General features: G+C 42.4%; 1 protein-coding gene across 1 annotated transcript in view; it reads left to right on the forward strand.

Moving 5' to 3' along the window:
• Positions 1-16,630: 16,630 nt before the first annotated feature.
• The window catches only part of LOC147145391 (endogenous retrovirus group V member 1 Env polyprotein-like), a gene marked incomplete at its 5' end in the record, with an annotated part of 97,941 nt that continues 92,953 nt past the window's right edge, over positions 16,631-21,618 (forward strand). The window contains one exon of the mRNA XM_086036090.1: positions 16,631-16,706. Within this exon, the coding sequence (XP_085892216.1) occupies positions 16,631-16,706 (76 nt within the window). The remainder of the gene's footprint in view (positions 16,707-21,618) is intronic.

Below are 21,618 nucleotides of genomic sequence, written 5' to 3' on the forward strand. Positions count from 1 at the left end.
GCATATTTATTGCAGTTGAGAATGAAGTGGTGGAGCCGACGATGATGTTGGGGGTGAGGGTAAAACCTCAGAACAATGATTGATGTGGGGCTTGCCTCCTGCATTACAAATATTCCATTAATCGGGCAGACAGAAGAGCATATAGAGAGAGAGGAAGACAGAAATATAGACAGACAGACATTAGGATTGCATGAAATAAAGAGGATGAAAGAGTTTCTTGTACACAGCTGATGAAGTTGAAAACAGTATCTAGAGATCTCTGTCATCTATCCTTTGTTTCTCTAATGTAAGTTCCTTCTGCATCACTTTACTCTTTTCCCATCCCTGTTCATATTTTGGCAGAACAAAAGCATCAAACATTTTTTTAAAGATGTTGATAAGGTAAAGACCAACAAAATCCAGAGACAGGGGATTTGGTTGAGATTAAATCATCAAATCACTGTGGTTAATTTGCAGAGTCAGATAGGGGAGATGACAAGATTATTAATGGAGTGACTCTGTGGGATTCCAAGGAGCACAACGTATTCGCTATATTTTTATTGATGCATCTTTACACTTTTGTATGTAATTTTGAGTTTTTCTAGAAATTTCCATTGAATGATACTGAGAGAAACTCCTATTGTATAAAATAAATACAATTAATAACTAGATTTGAAACTTAAAGTTAGGGTTTGCAGAGCTCAAAACAATTAAAATCTTTTTGTCATATATGTTAAAACTTTATGACCTGACAGTAAGTAATATTTTCAAATCTCATCCCTCTCTGACCCATCTTATGTCTCTAATTGAAATTTTAATTATTATTTCTAAACTTGTCACAGTGTAACAAAATGGGACAACCAGAGACCATAAAGACACACAGCATGATTGAGTGGTCTGTCAATCTTTTCGTGCACACGCGCAGTTGGGTCTACTCCAGTACGGTAGTAGCCCTGTGGGGAAAATGGCGAAAAAACACCTCCGGCAAAAACAAATGTCCATCCCCGATCAAACTTCACTTGAAGCATTTGAAGCAAAAAATCTACTCTAAACTCAACAGGAAGTCTGGTTGAGTTTAGAGTAGTTTTTTTTTAGGTCTTGGGCTGTTACATAATTCTCCAATTTTGGGTAAATCTTGGTGAACCTGGAGCTGTTTCATAAAAAATTTGTAGGGGTCGCAACAATGCCATTTTTTTTTAAACGCACAATGAACTAGGGGTGTCAAATTAGTGCATTAATTGTGATCAATTAATTACAGTCAGAATGGATGGGATCCAATTTGTGCGTGGGGTTTGTGCATTAATGTTGGGGGTGTTGAAAACAATGCTCAATGTCCACCCTGAAGTGGACACTGATTGGCTGTCATTGTGCTTGGCATAACCTAATAGGCTCCTATTGTAGGTGGGAGGGCAAGTTCAGGAGCAGAGAGAAGACGTGAAAATGGAGGAGCAATACAAGAGTTGTTGGTCTAATGAACGATAAATTTAAAAAACGCCATGACGGTACTATTGATAAAGACAGAGTGACATGCCTTCTTTATAAGGACTTTGCTTACCAAAGAAGCAGTTCAAGCCTACCACATAAATGCAAAGTAATCCGCTGTGGCTTTAGTCACGGCTAATGATAGCAACAAAGACGCTAATGTAGTGAGCCATTGTAAAGCTCTTCACCAAACTAAACTCGAGACGCTAATGTAGCGAGCCATTGCAAAACTCTTCACCAAACTTAACTCGAGAACAGCCCGTGTATGAGCAAGTCTGCGACAGACAGGCTGACGAATGTTCCTGCCAAGTGAATAGCGATGACCTTCAGGCTGATGAACATAGTTGAAGACAAAGGATTAATTCATGTGTTTCAAACAGCGTCCAATGACCCATCATACAAACCACGTGCAGGACTGCAGTGATTACTAAAATCAGCAAGATGTATGACGGTGAAAAGAAAAGCAAGAGGTATTTTTAGGGGAATTTTTTTTCTTTTTTTTCTGACCAGACGCTGCTCGAGGTGCCGAGGACTAAGAGGAGATTGAGCCTTCTCTGTTGCTGGTGCTTCTCTTTGGAATGACCTTTGATTGAATGTTAGGCAAGCCCCCTCTCTGTCCATTTTTAAAACCTATTTGAAGACACATTTCTATTCTTTGGCTTTTGATCCGACCTGAGACAGTTTTCGGCTGTTTTCCGGTGTCTATTGTATAGTGTTTTGTGTTAATCTATTTCTTTCACTTGTATTATGGCTATTGTGTTGTTGTATGTAAAGTGCTTTGTTACAGCTGTAGCTGTTGTGAAATGCACTATATAAATAAAATTGTATTGTATTGTAAATTTGCTATAACCGCAGATTACTGTACCTCAACTCGCACTCACGGTTATTTGGGGGTTACTGGACACTTTATTGATGGTGAGTGGAACTTCAACTCATTTTGCACTGATCGTCATGAAAACAGAAACCAGGACTTAGCTGGTAAATGCGAAAAACAGTTCCTCAAGGTAGTAAATGACTGGGTAATTGAAAAACAGATATACACCATAAATACAGATACATGCATACAATGGGGGACCTTTGGGGCTTCTGTCAGCAATTTTTAAGTGACATTAAAAAATAGATCATTAATAATAATCATTAATAATTAATAATAATAATAATTAGATCAATTAAATACAGATCATAATTAATTAATCAGAATTTGTTTAATAGATTGATAGCCCTACAATGAACTAATATGATATTCGTAAATTTGCTAGGTGTGATGCGTGTATAAAGTTTCTTAGTTTTCCCGAACGTTAAGACCATCAAAATCAGCATAACTTTTCTTGGTAAACAGCGCATCGCCACGGAAACAGCATTCAGCAAAATCAAAGCTTTTGTTTTCCTTGTCGTCTAGAACATCTTAGGATGAAGCACCTACAGTTTCAAGATAATCGGATAAAATCTTTAGGAGGAGTTTTTTTCAACTTTAAAACTATATAAAAAGGTCAAGGTCATAGTCATATAACAGCCCTCAAACGGAAACCAGAACTACGATGTGGCCCACGACAACAATGAGTATTACATCCCTGGTCTACAGTGAAACAATTGCAATTGCACAGAAAAAGCCCAAAAGCATTTTTTTTTGCACGCTATGTCACTATGTAAACCGTAGTACGTTTCAGCAGTTGAAAACTACATGTATTTTATATATATATATATATATATATCTCAAGCAATATAGCATGTTGATTATTCATTTAAACATTAAGAGATACAATAACATTACCAACCAACAATTGTTGACCTTCGTCGCCTGCGTCTGGCGTGGGAGTAGGATTAGCTTCCCCCTCTTCGACTTCAGGCTCGAAGCAGTATGGTTGAATCCCGAGCTGTCTGATAGCTTGGCCTTCTACTTCGTCGTCGGGAGACGTTGTTGATGTTTTGTAGTTGACAGTGTGTAGTAGGTATCAACGTCGCCTACAAGTTATTGTGCCCAATTACTCATTCCCACGTCAGTCTCTGTAAATATCCCAACTGGTGCTTTATGCCCCATACGTCCTCAGTGCGGAATGCAAAGAAGCAGTGTGCGAGTGTTTGGTGCCAATTGATCGCTGTTTTTGGATGTTATACGCGAGTTATGCACAATGATTTCCAATGGACAAACCCCGATCGGTCCCTGTCGTGACTCCTCCCCAGACATGGAGAGAACGGAAGGGTGCGTGGCCATATTCCTCATTAAAAGTGGGCGTTATTCATGCTTTAAGATATTTCCTAATTCCTCCAAAATGATTGGATAAAATAGAAAATGACAACTCTTTTCATTTTCCTGATCAAAAAATATATGAACTGAACTTGTTCGTGAAAAACATGGCTACCCTGACCCAAGCGTCCCTTTAGACAGCAAAATGCACCCACTTTTAGCCATCTCAGGGATCACCATTTTGTCACTTCTGTCCACTGAAGATGACATCGAAGTTGCTCAGGGCTCAGATAACACCAATTACAGATCACCTGTTTTCTGAAGTGGAGCCATGATTGGTCGTTATCTGAGCTTCAATTTCATCTTCAGTCGACAGAAGTGACAAAATGGCCGCCCTCTGAGCTAGCTAAAAACGGGTGGATTTCTCATACTCCACAAACGCAATATTAATCAGAATGCCATGTTTAGACTAGTGGGCCTGCATAGAACATATTCTGGAAAAAAATGTGTTTGGGTTAAAATTTGAGATTGTTAATGTTTTGTTGTTGTTGTTTTTTAAGAATGATTCCTTAAATATAAATATTCTTGGAAAATATTTGCAATACTTTGAATTCATACAAAGAGAAAACACCCACTTATTATTATCATAGTATTATACTATGATTTTACTGGTCCGGCCCACTTTACACTTTGACATTAAATTAAGATGTATTTGGCCCCTGAACTACAATTATGTTGACACCCCTCGTCTATGTTAATTACTCGGTTCATCAACGTATAAGATGAAAACTCAAATTACATTTCTTGCACCTGCGGTACAAATATTATGCAAATCCCAGAAGTGACATAAGGCCCTCCTGTGACATAAGCAATGTCATGTTAAACCCGGGGAGTTAGGTGTCCCAGGCATCCCTCCTACTGTCATGTATCTGCACCTCCAAGAACTTCTCATCCTCCTCAGAAGTATTGCACCTAAATCGGATTTGGTTTTGCACATCTGTCTGTGTATGTCAATGTTTTGTGTGGGGGTGAGGCGGGTTTAAGTATTTTTAAAGTAGGGGCAGAGAGAGGGAGTGCACATACAGCAAATTGGTAAATTATGCTGGCATTAGGATTTTTTTTTCCACAGGGCATAATCCACATGCCAAAGCCGATCTGTACTTTCTTCCCTACAATATTAAACTTTTGTTAACGAAATCGCCTCGTTTCACGCACTGCCATTAATCTGTCGGATTACACGCTGCAAGCAGTTTGAGTCTGGGTGGGGGTGTAGCGAACAGGGGTAATGTGTTGGTGGTGAATTCAATCACTATCAGTGGATACAATTTCGTAGAAAAATATCATAAAATAGCCCCAATCTTCCTTCTCACAAAGTAAGAGTTTAATGATTGTAACAGGAAGCCATCATTTTCCACAAATTCCTTCAGCTTCAATACCTGCCTAACCCAAACTAACCTAACCAAACCTAACCTAAACCTAGATAGTTGCCCTGAGACAGTTTCCCATCTCGCTCCTGGGGTTGCAGGTGCTTGAAGTCAGGGTTATGTAACATTCTGACGTGGATTCCTGCTAATAAGATGACACTTGCTGAGTTTTTATGTTGCTGTTACATCGGTAAGCATGGACCTTATCCGGGACCTGGAATTGAAGGTATGTGCGTTTTAACTTTGCATAGAATAATCAACACTCTGTGTGTCAGAAACTTCTCATGTTTTGATCTGACATCAATGTAAAAAGAAAAAACAACAACCAGCTACCAGTTGTTAGAAATGCTATTGGCACCATTATTACAGTACTAGCGCTGGACAATTCAATGTCAATATACTGTATATCACGATAGACACATGATCAATATAAATATAAAATACCTCCAATAAAAATAAATGAACAGGGAGAAAACCCCAGCCCCTGCATTCTGCGCCCTGTAGGCAGAGGCTACAGTATGGTAGACAGAGCTGGCAATATCGCCTATCCAACGGACCGGTCCGTGTATCTGCCTATGATGGACGCCCATTTTGCCAGCGATAAACGGGAAATTAAAAAACAAAAAAAGATGGATTAAGCATAAGCAAAAGTGGATTTTCGCACATCTGTGTAATCGTCTATCATCTATTTTCCGTTTGATGCAAGTACGTTTGCTGCTTGATTCGTGTATTTTACATCAGGCATGTTATTGGTCAGCGTGACGTCACATTGAGCGGGTCACAACATAGACTGTAGACCAGGGGTCACCAACTCCGGTCCTGAGATTGAAAGAGATTGAAAACCTACAGCACAGGTGCCCTTGAGGACCGGAGTTGGTGACCCCTGCTGTAGACAAATGTAGATGACCAGGGGTCACCAACTCCGGTCCTGAGATTGAGATTGAGATTGAGACAGGGGTCACCAACTCCGGTCCTGAGATTGAAAGAGATTGAAAACCTACAGCACAGGTGCCCTTGAGGACCGGAGTTGGTGACCCCTGCTGTAGACAAATGTAGATGCGCGCTCGCAGGCGACTCCTGTTAGTCCTGCTGTATTCTGCCCATTTATCTCAGAAAGAAACAGAGCTAACACTGTAAACATTCCTGCTATAGAAACAACAACAAAAACAACTCCAGGCACTACAACCGGCGATATATGATGGATGTATTCTTCATGTATTCATATTTTCATTGGGGGGGGGGGGGGGGGGGGGCTAATGGGGGTGCATTGGTCGGCGTAAGCGCGTTTAAAATGATAGATGGACCGGCCGATAGGTGATTACTATTCGGTCCGATTAAATGGCAGATAACGGGCGGCGGAAGTGTACCCTGACGTTAGCCGATAAACGGACTGCAAATTTTTTGTAAAATGCCCAGCTATGGTGTTACATTTGTACTACAATTACAAGCACATACGAGGAAATTATGAGCACATGAAAGTGTGTTTTGAGCACAGCTGAATCGTTGACTGCTCATCTAGCAAGTACGTGGACATGAAGAAGAAGCAGTGAAACCAACGAAGAAGTGCATTCACCCACGTGTGGCCTACGCACGCCGCACCGAAGTCTGGTTTAGCTTTGTTCAAATCAGGGGTCTCCAAGTCCAGTCCTCGGGATCCCCCATCCAGTCAGTTTTATGTTTCCCTGCTCCAACACAACTGATTCAAATGATCAGTTCATGAGCAAGCTTTGCACAAGCCTGTTAATGATCCCTCATTTGAATTTGGTGTGTTGGAGCTAGGTCTGAACGATGGAAAATAATCTATGTGAATTTTTTTTCCCTAAAAATTGCGATTGGAGTATTTCAGATGAGTATTTCAGATTAGGTCCAACGATTATAGCCGCTATTAATTATTATAAGGCTCTCCCATTGCTAGATTTCAGACGAATAGTATAATTTCTCAGCCTTTTGTACCTGGCCGTGGAACCCAGCAGGGCTGTCCACTGAGCCCTATTCTTTTTGACTTAGCAATTGAACCGCTCGCAATTGCTCTTCGGAACTTCCAGAGTATCTCTGGCATTTGGAGGGGGGATATTGAGCATAAGGGTGTCTCTTTATGCAGACGATCTACTCCTGTATTTGTCAGACCCTAATACTTCTCTTCCAGCCGCTCTCTCCTTGCTTCACCGATTTTTATCTGGTTTCAAGATCAACATGCATAAGAGCCAACTGTTTCCAGTTAATAGAGAGGCGTTAGACTTAGATTATAGTAACATTACATTCCAGATTGAAGAGAGATGGTTTACGTATTTGGGAGTAGTTATTACTGGGCAATTTAAGAATCTACTAAAAGACAACTTCATTATTCTGTTAACCCAGGTCAGAAGATCATTTTCACAGTGGTCCCCTTTAACATTATCGCTTGCCGGTCGAATAAATTCCATAAAAATGGATATACTCCCAAAGTTGACATATCTATTCCAGAGTGTTCCATTCCAAGAACCTTCTTTCTGGATTCCATTGTTTCCTCATACATATGGCAGGGTAGGAGGCCGCGGGTCAGCACGGCTGTGCTCCAGAGACCTAAAAGGGTATGGGGCTCCCTAACTTTCGACACTACTACTGGGCTGCCAATATCCGTTGTGTCGCTTTTTGGACTCTCTTTTACCTTAAGCCTGACGGTCCAGCCTGGACATCTTTGGAGCTAAACTCTTGTGGAGACCTCTCGCTCCCTGCCCTTCTTAGGGCATCACTCGAATGCCCCCTACCAAAGTCTTTGGATAACTCAGTGGTGCGTCATACTCTTCGGATATGGATCCAATTTATTATTTAGGTCATATAAATACAAATTATTTCTCTCTCTTGAGTCCGATTGCTTCTAACCACTTTTTTATCCCCTCTCGCTCTGATTCTACCTTCCGGACGTGGCAGGTAAAGGGTATCAAATGCTTACATGTTTAAAGACAGAATATTTGTTTCCTTTACTCAACTGACTGAGAAATATAATATACCTACTTCTTTAAAAAACTCTAAAACTCACTTCTTTCGGTACCTACAGGTCAAGGACTCTGTTCGCTGCAATGTGCCCAGTTTCCTCCCGATACCCAATACTAACCCGATTGAGTTTTTTCTTTCTTTCAACCCACTGTTAAAAGGTGCGGTCGAAATTACATAACGTTATCATGTTGTCATTATGCTCAGTGCTTGACAAGAGTAAGGTAGTCTGGGGAAAGGATTTGGGGCACATCCCTGATGGCCTGTGGAACTCTATTCTCTTATCATACATAAATCCTCAATTTGTGCTGGACACCGTCTCATTCTATTCAAAGTGGTACACAGAACTCACATGTCAAAAGTTAAACTGCCCAGTATTTAGTGCAAGTGACCAGTTCTGTAGCAAACTTTGTACCTGTTAAAATTCTTAGTCTCATATAATTAATAATTAATAACAACTAAAAATTAAAGATTCTTGAAGAACAAGAGGCCTCCTGTAGGTTCAAGTTATAATTACATAGACGAATCCATGGTTTCCGCTGCTCTTGTCCAACCAAAGAGCTATCCTCACATTCAGGGAAGGCTCCACCAAAAACAGAGTGGTTGTCCTGGTGTGATTGCTGATGGATTTCCACTTGTCAAGAGCCAACACACCTGCGGCTGCCTTTCATTCCTCTTCCCGGCAGCGCATGTCCTGCGGCCACCCTCCGTTCCTGCTTCGGTGGTGCACATCCTGCGGCCGCCACCCGTTTCTGTTTCGGCAGTGCACATCCTGCCTCTTCCATTCTTGCCTCGGCGGTGCCAGCGCAGCTGCCGCCTTCCGTTCCCTTCCCGGCGGCGCCAGGGCAGCGGCCCCCTTTACCTAAGGGACGTCCTCCCGACTGGCCCCTTTGGGGATGCGCTCTTCGGGCCTCCGGGACGTCTGCCCGATTGGTCCCTTCGGGATCTGCTATTCGGGCCTCCTGGACGTCCGCCCGATGGCCCTTGAATGCCGGGCTCTGATCCCATCTCCTGGACCCCTTCCGCCCACCCTGTCTTGTTGTTTTTAGAGATGTCTGGGAGCCGTCCCTTGGGGGTGGGTACTGTCATGTTTGGTTTGTTTTGGTTTTGGGCTTTCTTTATTTTCATGTTTTGCTCAGTGTTCTGTGTCTGTCTCGTCATGATTATTGTGTCCTCCTGTGTGCCTTCCATTCCCTAGTGTTGGCCAATCAGCTCCCTCCTACCTTGTATCTCTTGTCCAGGTGTTTCTCGTTGTCTCGTCAATGTGCTTGTATTTAAGTTGCTAGTTTTTGTTCAGATCTTGTCGGGTCATTGTCATGTAGTTGCTGTCATGTTCTCCTAATTGTTGGTTTAGTCCTTGCTGTCGCTGTCATGTTGTTTTGTTTCTCCCAGTGTTATGTTTGGTTTCTGAGTGTTTCTTTGTTACTTTGAGTTTTGGATTTTTCAAGCTTTGTGTTGGTTTTGTTTTTCTTAATAAATACTCTCTTCAGTTTCTCTCGCTTCTCCTGCCTCCCTGCATTTGGGTCCTCCTTCAATGTCAAACCCTGACACAAATAGTCCATGTTATAAGATAAGATAAGATAAGAATGCCTTTATTGATCCCACAGTGGGGAAATTTTCGTTGTTACAGTAGCAAAGATATAGGTCACACAGGGGCGGCGGCATAATGTGGCCATTAATGTATAACATTGACGGCAAACATTTAGGATCAAACCTATGTAGATATACGCAGTAACATGTGTATATACACATGTGTATACACACCAACCTACATCTACATAAAAAATATGAGGAACACTCATTTCGGCCTGTACATAGTACAGAGGAAAAAATACTCTAAGTGACAGTGCTGCAGTGCTGTAGTGAAATGTAAGGAACAGCATTGGATAAAAATAAAACTAGACTAACAGTAGTGGGGAATGTTGAGTATTGCACGGTATTACAGTAGTGGGGAATATTGGGTATTGCACGATATGAGCTCAGGTGCAGGACTGCACAATTGCACTAGTGTCCGCCAGTTTGTAGAGACTACACAATGTTCTTGATAAAGAGTCTGACAGCAGCAGGCAAGAAGGAACGGCGGAATCTCTCCTTTGCACAGCAAGGGTGTAACAGTCTGTCACTGAAGGTGCTGTGGAGTGCTGTTAGGGTGCCCTGGAGGGGGTGGTCCGGGTTGCCCAGCATTGATGACAGCTTGGCCAACATCCTCCTGTCCCCCACCGAGTCCACAGAGTCCAGGGAGCAGCCCAGGACAGAGCCGGCCCTCTTGACCAGTTTGTCCAGCCGCTTCTTGTCCCGGGCCGAGACGCCGCCTGCCCAGGTGACCACTCCCTGGAAGATGACCGATGCAACCACCGAGTCATAAAAGTTCCTGAGGAGTGTCCCCTGAACCCCAAAAGACCTCAGTCTCCTGAGTAGGAAGAGTCTGCTCTGACTCTTCCTATAGAGGGCGTCTGTGTTGTCGCACCAGTCCAGTTTATTGTTCAGATGAACACCCAGGTACTTGTAAGTTGAGACTCTCTCAACATCTGTTCCCCGTATATTCACTGGTGCAGGTGAAGAGTGCTGGCGCCTACCGAAATCCACCACCATTTCTTTGGATTTCCCCGCATTGATCAGGAGGCGGTTCTGCTGGCACCAGTCCACAAAACCCTGAGTAGGTTCTCTGTACTCCCGATCATCTCCGCCTGTGATGAGGCCGACAATCGCAGAGTCGTCAGAGAACTTCTGCAGGTGACAGGTAGGGGTGTTGTAGTTGAAGTCGTAGTTGAAGTCAGGCATATGTTCAGAATGAGTGTTACCCTTGGCCAGATGCCAGATGTCAAAGAGGTGGAGGATGTGTGGCTATATGACCCTCATCAGTTTGTTGATAGATTAATATTTGTCCGTTACAAGTGTGTCAACTTTCACAAATTTCTCCACCTTCTGTAGGCACCGCTCAGAGCCTCCTGCTCCATATAAAAGCTCCCTCCAACTTTGTTACTCTGCAACAAATATTTATTTATATTATTAATTTAAGGATGTATTAGACATGTTGTCAAAAATGTAAGCATGTAATATGCAAAAAGAAGTAACCTGTACAATTTGGAGGTCGATGACAGCCTTCTTCCGCAGCTCCATCAGGGTACATGTGCCAAACTTGGCACTGTGACCTGGAGAATCGGCACGGCCAACGCCGCCACACGCCAGGCCTTCACTTTAAGCTTGCAGGGTGTTGAACATCCAGGTCTGATGTTCCCACCAGAGATGCTGGATCGCTGTGCACAGTACAATCAGCTGATGGCGGGAATTGGTGCGGGTGGTAATAACAGCAACACCCATGTGGGAGAGCACACGGAGAACTTTAGAGACAACTCCAAAAGATAATACACTGAGTCCCAGTGCTCTCACGGCTCTGTTTTGGTGCCCGCATCTCAGCATCTCCATCCCCAGAATCGTATGGTACATCTGAGGGCATCAGTCACTCATTGTGTAGTGGTACACACGCCTGAGTTGTGTGCGGGCAGCGTGGGATCAATTCCCGCTCAGGGACGGTGTCTGTGTGTGCCCTGCGACTGGCTGGCGACCAGTTTGGGGTGTAGTCTGCCTTCGCCCGTTGACGGCTGGGATAGGCTCCAGCACCTCCCCGCGACCCTGTATAGGATAAGCGGTTTGGAAGATGACACATCTGAGGGCATGTACTCGTCAGCAACGTCAATGTCATCCAGGCTGTCAATGTTGTCTGCCTGCATCTCCGCCTCTGCAGCCTTTTCATCACACTTGGTCTGTGTACCAGCCGACACCGGTGACTTGTAATTCCGTTTGGTCCCTGCATGCAGAGTCTGAGTTCCTAGAATTACCAAAAAGCTTGTCCTCGACCAAACTGTTTGGACTCCTGAAAATAGTATAACATAAATATATTTATCATGCAAAGTATATTGTTTGAGATGGTGGTAACTTATAAACAAAACAAATTATTAAAATAACGACCATTACCCTTATTATGTCCTCGTGAGTGTGTCATGACTGCACATGTTCTTGTTGAGCCTAGGTGGCGTGGTTGCCAATCCCTTTTTTGCGATGGTGACTAATAATTTATGATCTGTCTCTCAACATCATTTTACATGTTCTCAGGTGAGGTATGATTTCCCCATTGTATGCCCTCAGTCTCAGTTTGGTCTTTTTATCAATATGAGACTTTGGCAGCACAGTCTCTGCTATGATGTTCGCCTGGGATCCAGTCTCCATTTTTAATGTGATGTCTACCCCATTCACATTGTATTTTTCGTACCATTCTTCATCACCTGACAGTGATGCGTCGATCAATCCCACAAAGAGCTCCTTGATGTCCTCTTCTTCTGAACCTTGGACTAGGTTCACCCCCTTCTCTCTCTCACTTGGCCTTCGTTGCCTGCATGCACGTGCGAAGGCTGACGAGGCAGGTGCTCCTCTGCACAGTTGCCACATGAGCGTAGTTCTTGCTCCCTGACAACATCCTCTTTTGATGCTCTTTTCACTTGCTTGTTGACTGTTTGGTTGCGATCATTCAGTCAGACCATGCAGTCAGTCTCGATCAACATGCCCCCATCCATGGACTTCAGGCGCTGCTGGGTGACTTCCCTGGCTTGGTATATCTGCATGGCTCTTTCCAATTGTAGGAATAATTATGAACTCATGACACATTTGCCAGGTTGCTAAGATTGAATAAACAGAGTGTTGAATGATTTAGTGATATATATATATATATATATATATATATATATATATATATATATATATATATATATATATATATATATATATATATATATATATATATAGTTCAAATTAGAGCAATAGTATTACAGGATTGCAATAAATATCTATGTGAAATACTATTGTGCTGTAATGAAGAATATTGCTTCTGCTCTTGTATGTGCTCAAAATGAAGAAACTGCTTCTGCTTAAATATTTATATTATAATAAGAGTGAAAAGAAGACGCAAGACGGAGACCTTGGCTCCTGACAAAACCAATAAAAAGAAAGGAGACGAAGATTTTTTTTAGAACTTAGAGAGAAGTATTGCCGTGCAGACCAAGCATAGCAGATATTGTGCTTTCTCTTTGTTCTCCTTGCAAGCTGGTAACAAAAATCGATGCTGTGTTATGAAATGTCTAACTTATGAACCTGACATTTTCTTGGTCCTTCGAGCCGGATCCCAAAATACCTGAGGGTCCCAGAGGCGCAGTTGAATTCCAGATAGACCGTGGCCACGGCACAAAGACCTTTTCCAGGACTGGGCATCCGGCTCTGCTTCTGGGAACTAAGGTTGAAGATAAGCCAAAAGGGGGAAGACGACAACAAAAATTAGCATGTAAGGACCGGAGGTTTGTAGAAAACCAATGTCCTAAATAATGTAAGGACGGGTTTGGTGATACTGAGTTTTGGATGATAATGGCGGTAAAACGGCAGCAGTTGAAGGTGAATGAAAAGGAAAAAGCTAATGTTAAAAGGGGAGGGACGATTCTCTTCCATAGCAAAGAGGATGACGAGACAGGCCCAGTGGGGGTGAGGGTGAAAGAGGAGGTTGGGAGAGTGGCGAGAGCAGACGCTGAAGCAGAAGACGGCCTGAAAGGGCATCTGCTCCGACTTTTGGTGCCTATCCACCTCTGCCTGACTCACCTCTTCCACCGACCCCATCCCCACCACATGGGTCACCGGAGGGGAGAGTAACTAGATCAAGGGGGACGGAGAGAAATTGGTCAAAAACATTGGGGAATGTGTTCTCTCCTCCTGATATTAAATCTCAGGCTTTGCGGGAAGACTGCGGAAACACGTTTCCCATGATTGAAGTTGCAAATCCGAATATTAATGAAAGCTCTCCTACTATTTTGGTGCATAGAACGTGGACCCAAGATGATGTGAAAAAAGCCGTAGACAGTATCACGTCTCATAAAACAGATGTTGTTGAATTTTTACAGCAAATAGAGGACCTCAATAGGTCCTATCATTTGAATGGGATAGAGGTCCAGCAAGTGTGGATGGCAGTCTTGAAGGGTAACTGGCATAGTGTTAGACGGCACTGGGAACCAAAGGAGAGCCACGTTGTTTTGGAACATGACAGCAGAGAACTCGCTCACAGAGTCCATGATTTGATGGAATGCACAAAGGAAAAATTTAAACAAAGAGCAAACTATACAGCCATTGGAAGGGCTGCGCAAAAAGAAAATGAATCATTTGAAGATTATAGAGTTCGAATGGCTGCATGTTTCAAAGCAAATAGTGACATTACTGAAGACCATAACCCTCATGGTGTTTATCAGGAACAACTTAAAATGCCCTACACGCCCATTCATCTACTGCACACTTGCTGGACCTCTATCCCAAGCCAATACTACCAAAAAGTTTGTTCCGGTGGGCGGCTATTTTGAGTCATGGTAAATCACATATCTCAATGGGTGGAATGGTAAACGACGTTTCACCACTTATGGGTTCAATTTGCTTTCTTGATTTGCGCTTGGCATAACTCACAAGGTAATTTGCGACCAAGGAGAGCCCAGTTTCCAAAACCAACATATCATTTTCAAAGATTACACATGGACTATATCAAGTTGAGCAACAGTGAAGGAAAACAGTATTGTTTGGTCATAATAGATGCTTTTTCAAAATGGGTAGAAATATTTGCAACAAAGAAACCAGATGCTAAGACTGTAGCGAAAGCACGATGTAAAGACATTATTCCAAGATATGGTATACCAGAAACCATATATAGAGATAATGGAACGCATTTCGTGAATAAATTGATCGAAAAAATAGGACAAATGTTTCAAATAAATTTGAAACATCATTGTTCCTATCATCCACGAAGCGCAGGCCTTGTGGAAAGAATGAATGGAACTATAAAAAATAGATTGAAAAAATGTATGGAAGAAACAAAAAGGCCCTGGACTCAATGCATTGATTTAGTTAAGTTGTATATTAACATCACAAGTGCATCGGAACTTACACTTTATGAAGTTTTATTTGGCCGACCATATAAATTGCCAATCTTTTCGTCACAGTGGGAATTGGATGATGAAACAAATTTAGCAGATTACATGAGAAAAACCCTAGAGATATGGGATATACATCAAGTACCCGAAGGTGATTGTGTACCTCAACAGGAAGAGCAACCGGTGGTTCCGGGTGATTGGCTGCTGATCCGCAGCATCAAAAGGAAAAACTGGAACCAACCGAAGTTGGAAGGCCCTTTCCAAGTGTTGCTGAACACACCTACTACCGTGAAAATCGCAGAAAGAAACATGTGGATTCATTTGTCACATTGTAAAAAGGTCATCTCGGTAGAGACCCTGGACAGGAAAGGTAAGCAAGTCTGACAACAAGGTGGGTGCAGATTTATAGTGTCTGAAAATGCCCGACGGTCAGTGACGAAATTTTAAGACACTTTTCCGACTTAGCGGATCTCCACCCGACATGGCACTATTTAAGGGGTTCTGTATTCCAAATTCCTGTTGCGTAGCTATCCTGATGATAATCTTGATCCATCTGCTCAGCTATTTTTGGTCTCCTTATTCTCGAGGGCTAAATGACAGCTATCCGAATAGCAGCCGACATTCTGCAAAACATAAGAGAGCTGCTACTTGGGGACTTACATTGCCCACTGAAAGTGACTTCAAAACATGTACATGTGATGACCCATATTATCATCACAAATTGATATTGTGTCTTCCAGAGAACACCACCACAGTGGTAATGATTCCGTGGAACAAGATTTTCCTCACATCAGCTACCCTCGGAACAGCCATAGCTGACGATAATAGCGAAACTAGACAGGCATTTGCTGAAGCTTACGGTCAGAAGTATACATGGTATCTCACTGTAAACAAAGGTTTGTGGTAACATCTGGTTGCCGAGACTGGTCCGAGTTGGGATGAGTGGACCACAGATATTTGTGCAAAGACAGTCCGACCTTTGATAAAAATGGCAAGTTCACCCATTGGAATTCAATTAGAAGCAACAACTAAGGGTTATATTTCTTGCGGACCTAGCCCATGTTTAAAGTTCTATTTGGGTCCCCTTAGTAGCTTTGTTCATCCTTACTATCCAATAATTATGTGTGTGTCTTCTGCCCTGTCCACACCAATTCAAGCCTTACATGTTAACCCTTTACAACCAATGACAGAAGAAGATACACAAACTGTTGCTAAGGTGAAGACTAATGCTACTGAAGGTATAGTTTTAAAGTTAAAGAATAAGTTTACTACAGATGACAAAATTCTGGCAAACACGGGCGTCTCACAGGTTGGCAATAATTGGTTGTTTCTAATGGAGCAAGCCTCCACAAATTCTAGTTGTGTTACCTGTATGTGGCCCCGACCATTACTACGTATAATTCCAGCTTTGTTATCTCTATCTTGTTTTGATTAGGTGATGACTACAGCTGAGCCCCGAAGCTCGTGTGATAAGTGGCATGAAGCGTATCCTCCAACTAAGGCAGTTCCTGTGACACCAGTGTTCTCCACTAAGGTGGTGCCTGCTGAATTTGTGTGGATAAATATGACCGGAAAAGGAAATCAAGTGGGGGTTTTGAATTCTACTTGGTGTCCCAACATTTTAGTTATAAAAAAACCCACTGATTCCTCACAGTGACATACGGCGGTGGTGCGGAAAAAACAAACTATTTGATACTCTTAGAAATGCGACTGGTGTCTGTGCATTAGTGTCACTGCTTACTCTGTTCTCGTCCACAGTGAAACAAATAGAGATGGCTGCGCTATCGTTACGGGACGAATACGGGAACCCTATTTCGGAAAGCGAAGTGTCTCCTGGAAAAATGGAGACCCTACTTATATTGATGCAATTTGAGTACCCAGAGGATCAATACAAATTAGTAAACCAAATTGCTGCAGGGGGAATCAATTTTTGTGTGGATCACACCAAACAAAAATGTTGATAGAATCAACTACCCCCACTACAATATTCAGAAGCTGGGGAACTACACTGAAGAGGGCTTTTTGGCCGTTAAAGAACAATTGGCAGCTACATCACTCATGGCTTTTCAGAACCGCATTGCGGTGCATATGCTCCTGGCTGAAACAAATGGGGTATGTGCTTTGTTTGGGTCTGAGTGTTGCACCTTTATCCCGAACAACACCTCCCCTGATGGGTCGCTGAAAAGAGCCATTGCAAGCCTCCGCACCCTCAACAGGAAGATGAAGGAGCCCTCTGGAGTGACTACAACCATGTGGTCTGAATGGTGGGACAAAACGTTTCTCTTGGTGTGTTCGCAGCTGTTTTAACTTTGTGTGGATGTTGTTGTATTCCATGTATTCAGGCTCTCCTTAGCCGACTGATTACTACAGTCATCTCTCCTACTACAGCTATGTAGAGTGAAGTATATCCATTGCTGGTGCAGGTGAACGAAGTTGACACTAGTGATACAGGCGTCCATGACTATCAACCACGTCTATTTGAGTAGACATATTACGTATCCTTCAAGAGGTGGCCTTCTGGGCGTAGTTCTGTTTGTACATCATTAATGATTCCACTGAATAAAGCCTGATGGGAGGTTCTGTGTGATGATAAATAAATTGTACAAATGTGGGATAAACAGAGGTGAAATGTAGGAATAATTATTAAATCGATATCACACATTTGCCTAGTTGCTAAGATTGAATAAACATATAGTGTTGAATGATTTAGTGATATACATATATAGTTCAAATTAGAGCAATAGTATTACTTGATTGCAATATCTATGTGAAATACTATTGTGCTGCAATTAAGAATATTGCTTCTGCTCTTGTATGTGCTCGAAATGAAGAAACTGCTTCTGCTTAAATATCTATTTTATAATAACAGTACACGAAGAAAAGAGTGAAAAGAAGATGCAAGACGGAGACTTTGGCTCTCTTCTCTGATATAGATTAGAAAGTTGTTGATGTGGCAGAAATGTTTTGCAATGTAATGCTTGGCGCAGATTTGACTCATGGAAACAAGGAATTTCTCACCCATACACACACACATAGATAACCAACTCACGTACCTCTATCATCTTAAATAAAGATGGAAAATTCTCACACACATACAGCAAACAAGTCAACGTGTCTCCAACAACTTGCATAAAACCCCAACTCTTAGGTTGGAGACACTCATGTAACCAGGGAACCTGACAAAACCAATAAAAAGAAAGGAGACGAAGATTTTTTTTTAGAACTTAGAGAGAATTATTGCTGTACAGACCAAGCATAGCAGATAGTGCCTTCTCCTTGCAAGCTGGTAACAAAAATTGAGCGTCTACCCTCTTCATTGATGCTGTGTTATGAAATGTCTAACTTATGAACCTGACACCAATGTCAAATCAACTTCTCCCAGAAGCTTTTCTTTAAGTCCTTTATCTCTAATTTCCATCACGATCCTGTCCCTGATGAGGGAGTTTGCCAGCTCTCCAAAGTTGCACGAGTGACATTTGAGTTTTAAGTCAGTCAGTAATAAATTCCTCGACTGACTCTGTCTCCATTTGATTTCTGCTGTTGAACACATACATATGTTTCGTTTCGTTGTACAGAATCGTTAACATTTTCTCAGCACTGTTCCATAATCATTTTGTTCCTACTCCGTCAGTTGGAAGCTGTTGAAGACATCTATAACTTCAGACCCTGCCACTGTCAAAAGGAGCGCAACCTTTTGCCGGTCGTCCTTCTCCGCGGCCCCAATCACAGTAGTTGCTGCTGTGTTAAAAGGCACTGTTAGGAAAGAATCTTTTCAGGTACACATGTGCATTTACAGTTCAAAATCGGTCTGTAACTGCAGTAAATATCTAAATGTTCAACAGAAGAAGACGACTTAATGGGTTTCAGCAAAAATGATTAAAGTGACTTGTAATTTCAAACAGGAGAAATGAAAATAGATAAATACTGTTTATTTTCTCTTGGTTCTGTTCTGTTTTAATCAGCAAATTGGCTCCCATGTTAAAAGGGGTTGTTAGGAAAGAATCTGTTCAGGTACATATGTGTAAATGTACAGTTCAAAAATGTTAATGCAGTTAATTTTTCAACATAAATAGGTGCTGCTTATGTGTTTTTTTCATTATTTTTTTTTTTAAATAGCGTAGCTTATATAAAGGTGCGGCATATAGTCCAGAAAATACAGTCGTTTTAATTTAGTTTTAGTTATGTTTAGTATTAGTTTTACTTGTGTGCAGGATTTAAAAAAAACACCATGGTAAGTATTGTGTAGTATAAATTCCCCCAAAATATTTTAAAACATTTGGATCATACAGGGCACAGCTTAACAGTCCACAGACTTTGAATTATAATAAATGCAGTGCATAACATCACTTCTAAAGTTAGATGCATATGCATGCACCCTAATTAAATAAAGTTGGATGCCTTGTTTGCCAGGTTGCCAACTTCTTAAGTGGATTCGTGGCCTTAATTTTAGTTTTAGTTATTTTGTTAGTTTTCATTCATTTCAACTCATACAGATGATGTTCTCAAATGGGGAGCGCCAGCCATTTTTTACCATTCTGATGAATTTTTGAAGGTCTACAGAAAATTTTGTTCTGTATCTATGTACACATTGAACCTACCAAAAGAAAGCTTTGATCCTCTTCTTTCATCAGAAAAAAGTAGGTTTCTACACTTTACCATTCTTTAATAAACAGCGGTTGAACATTGGTAAGTTTTTTGAAAATACTCGTTTCAAAGAGCTTTTTGTGAAAGGACGCATTTCAAGCAGAACTTTAACTTCCATGCTGTTTTTTTTTTGCATTTGTGATACCTCAATATCTAAACAATGCTTTATTAAATCATAAAGAACACAAAAATGGTGCTTTCATCAGAAAATAACAGTTTATTGTAAGATAAACACTGCACTGTGCATGTTCACGCCGCCTATAAAAGAGGTGGTCACTCCTCTCCTGTCTATACATTGACACTCAACCATTTTTCTGGGGAATTCAATTCAATTTTCCACACGTACGGCGGTCACCACGATCGCGTGCACGTTACATCATCATCTATGTCACCTTTCTTTGATTGAAAAAGCTCTGAGCAAGAGTCCTTCCGCACGTCACCTCCTCACGTGGTGTTGCCGGAGAGCCTACACATACTCAAGCGCTGCATATAAGGAAATTTGTGAAACAAAAAAAAACACTGATAATGTATTAATACGTCATGGCATCCACGAACAACGATTCGGCAGATGTATTTATATGTTTTGGCATCAACGAGTTAACTAAAATAACCAAGCACCACACACACTACTCTGCTTGGCCCGGCACCAAAGGCCTCCGTTGTTATAACAACAGGTGCGCAACGGGATGGAAGTGCGCCTGATGGCGACACTCGCAGCGTGTTAGGTTCTGCCGTAACATTTCACATGGCAAGTCTCCACTAAAATATGAATTGCCTTTGCACGATGTGGCCACTTTGCAAAGTATAGCCTATCAAATGCACAGAAGGAGTGACAAAAATACAGTGTATGTAGAGTCCACATATTTTGTATTTTACAACAACATTGAACTGGGGCAATCATATTTACAATTTCATATGTACCATGGATGAAGTAGTGAGCGGCTCGCAAAGCTAATTGCCAGTCATTCATTCAGAATCAGTGTTGTTTTTGTCCACGATGAAGATGATGAAATTTCGTTAACGCTCCTTCTTTTCATGACGAAGATGAGACCATGACCAGCTAAACTACAAGACTGGAGGAAATTGTTAGTGTGGAAATTGTTAGCGTGTGGTCTGTCAGACGTTCAGATTTTAGAATGACGGTGCTAAGTTTTGATTTCTAGTTAGCCGCGCAGAAGAAGCACGAATGAAGTAGGAAAGATAAGCTGCGTCGCAAGTGCACAGCAGCTGACAACTGGCTGCCCCTCTCAGTTAGCCCCTCCGCTTGCTCGAACCAGCAAGCGCGGGCCGCGGCGGCGGTGACTAAAGATGTTCATCTGGCCCTTCCCATGGATCTCCGTAGCTGCGGCAGCAGTCGCCCTTCGCGGGGTCGGGGATCCTGCCCGAGCTGGCCTGACGAGCTCATTCGGTTGACCCCTAGCCAGAGAACGATGCGATGTGCCTCCGGATCCAGAGCCAGAATCGGCTACGTACGTCTAATGCCAACACTGAGTCAACAAGTTCAACGCAAAAATGCACATATCTTAATATTTAGCTTATAGCATACACAGCTGCAGCATATAAATACATACTGTACATATACGCATACAGCATATCATCGCTGTCCTGTGAAAAACATCCATCCATCCATCCATTATCTCCCGCTTATCCGAAGTCAGGTCGCGGAGGCAGCAGCTTCAGCAGGGAAGCCCAGACTTCCCTCTCCCCAGCAACATCTTCCAGCTCTTCCGGAGGGATCCCAAGGCGTTCCCAGGCAAGCCGGGAGACATAGTCTCTCCAGCGTGTTCTGGGTCTCCTGCCGGTGGGACATGCCCAGAACACCTCACCAGGGAGGCGTCCAGGAGGCATCCTAATCAGATGCCCGAGCCACCTCAACTGGCTCCTCTCAACGCGGAGGAGCAGCGGCTGGACTCTGAGTCCCTCACGGATGGCCGAACTTCTCACCCTATCTCTAAGGGAGAGCCCGGACACCCTGCGAAGG

The sequence above is a fragment of the Filicampus tigris genome, chromosome 7, assembly GCF_054856515.1.
Source record: "Filicampus tigris isolate MCC_2025a chromosome 7, RoL_Ftig_1.0, whole genome shotgun sequence".
Taxonomy (NCBI): domain Eukaryota; kingdom Metazoa; phylum Chordata; class Actinopteri; order Syngnathiformes; family Syngnathidae; genus Filicampus; species Filicampus tigris.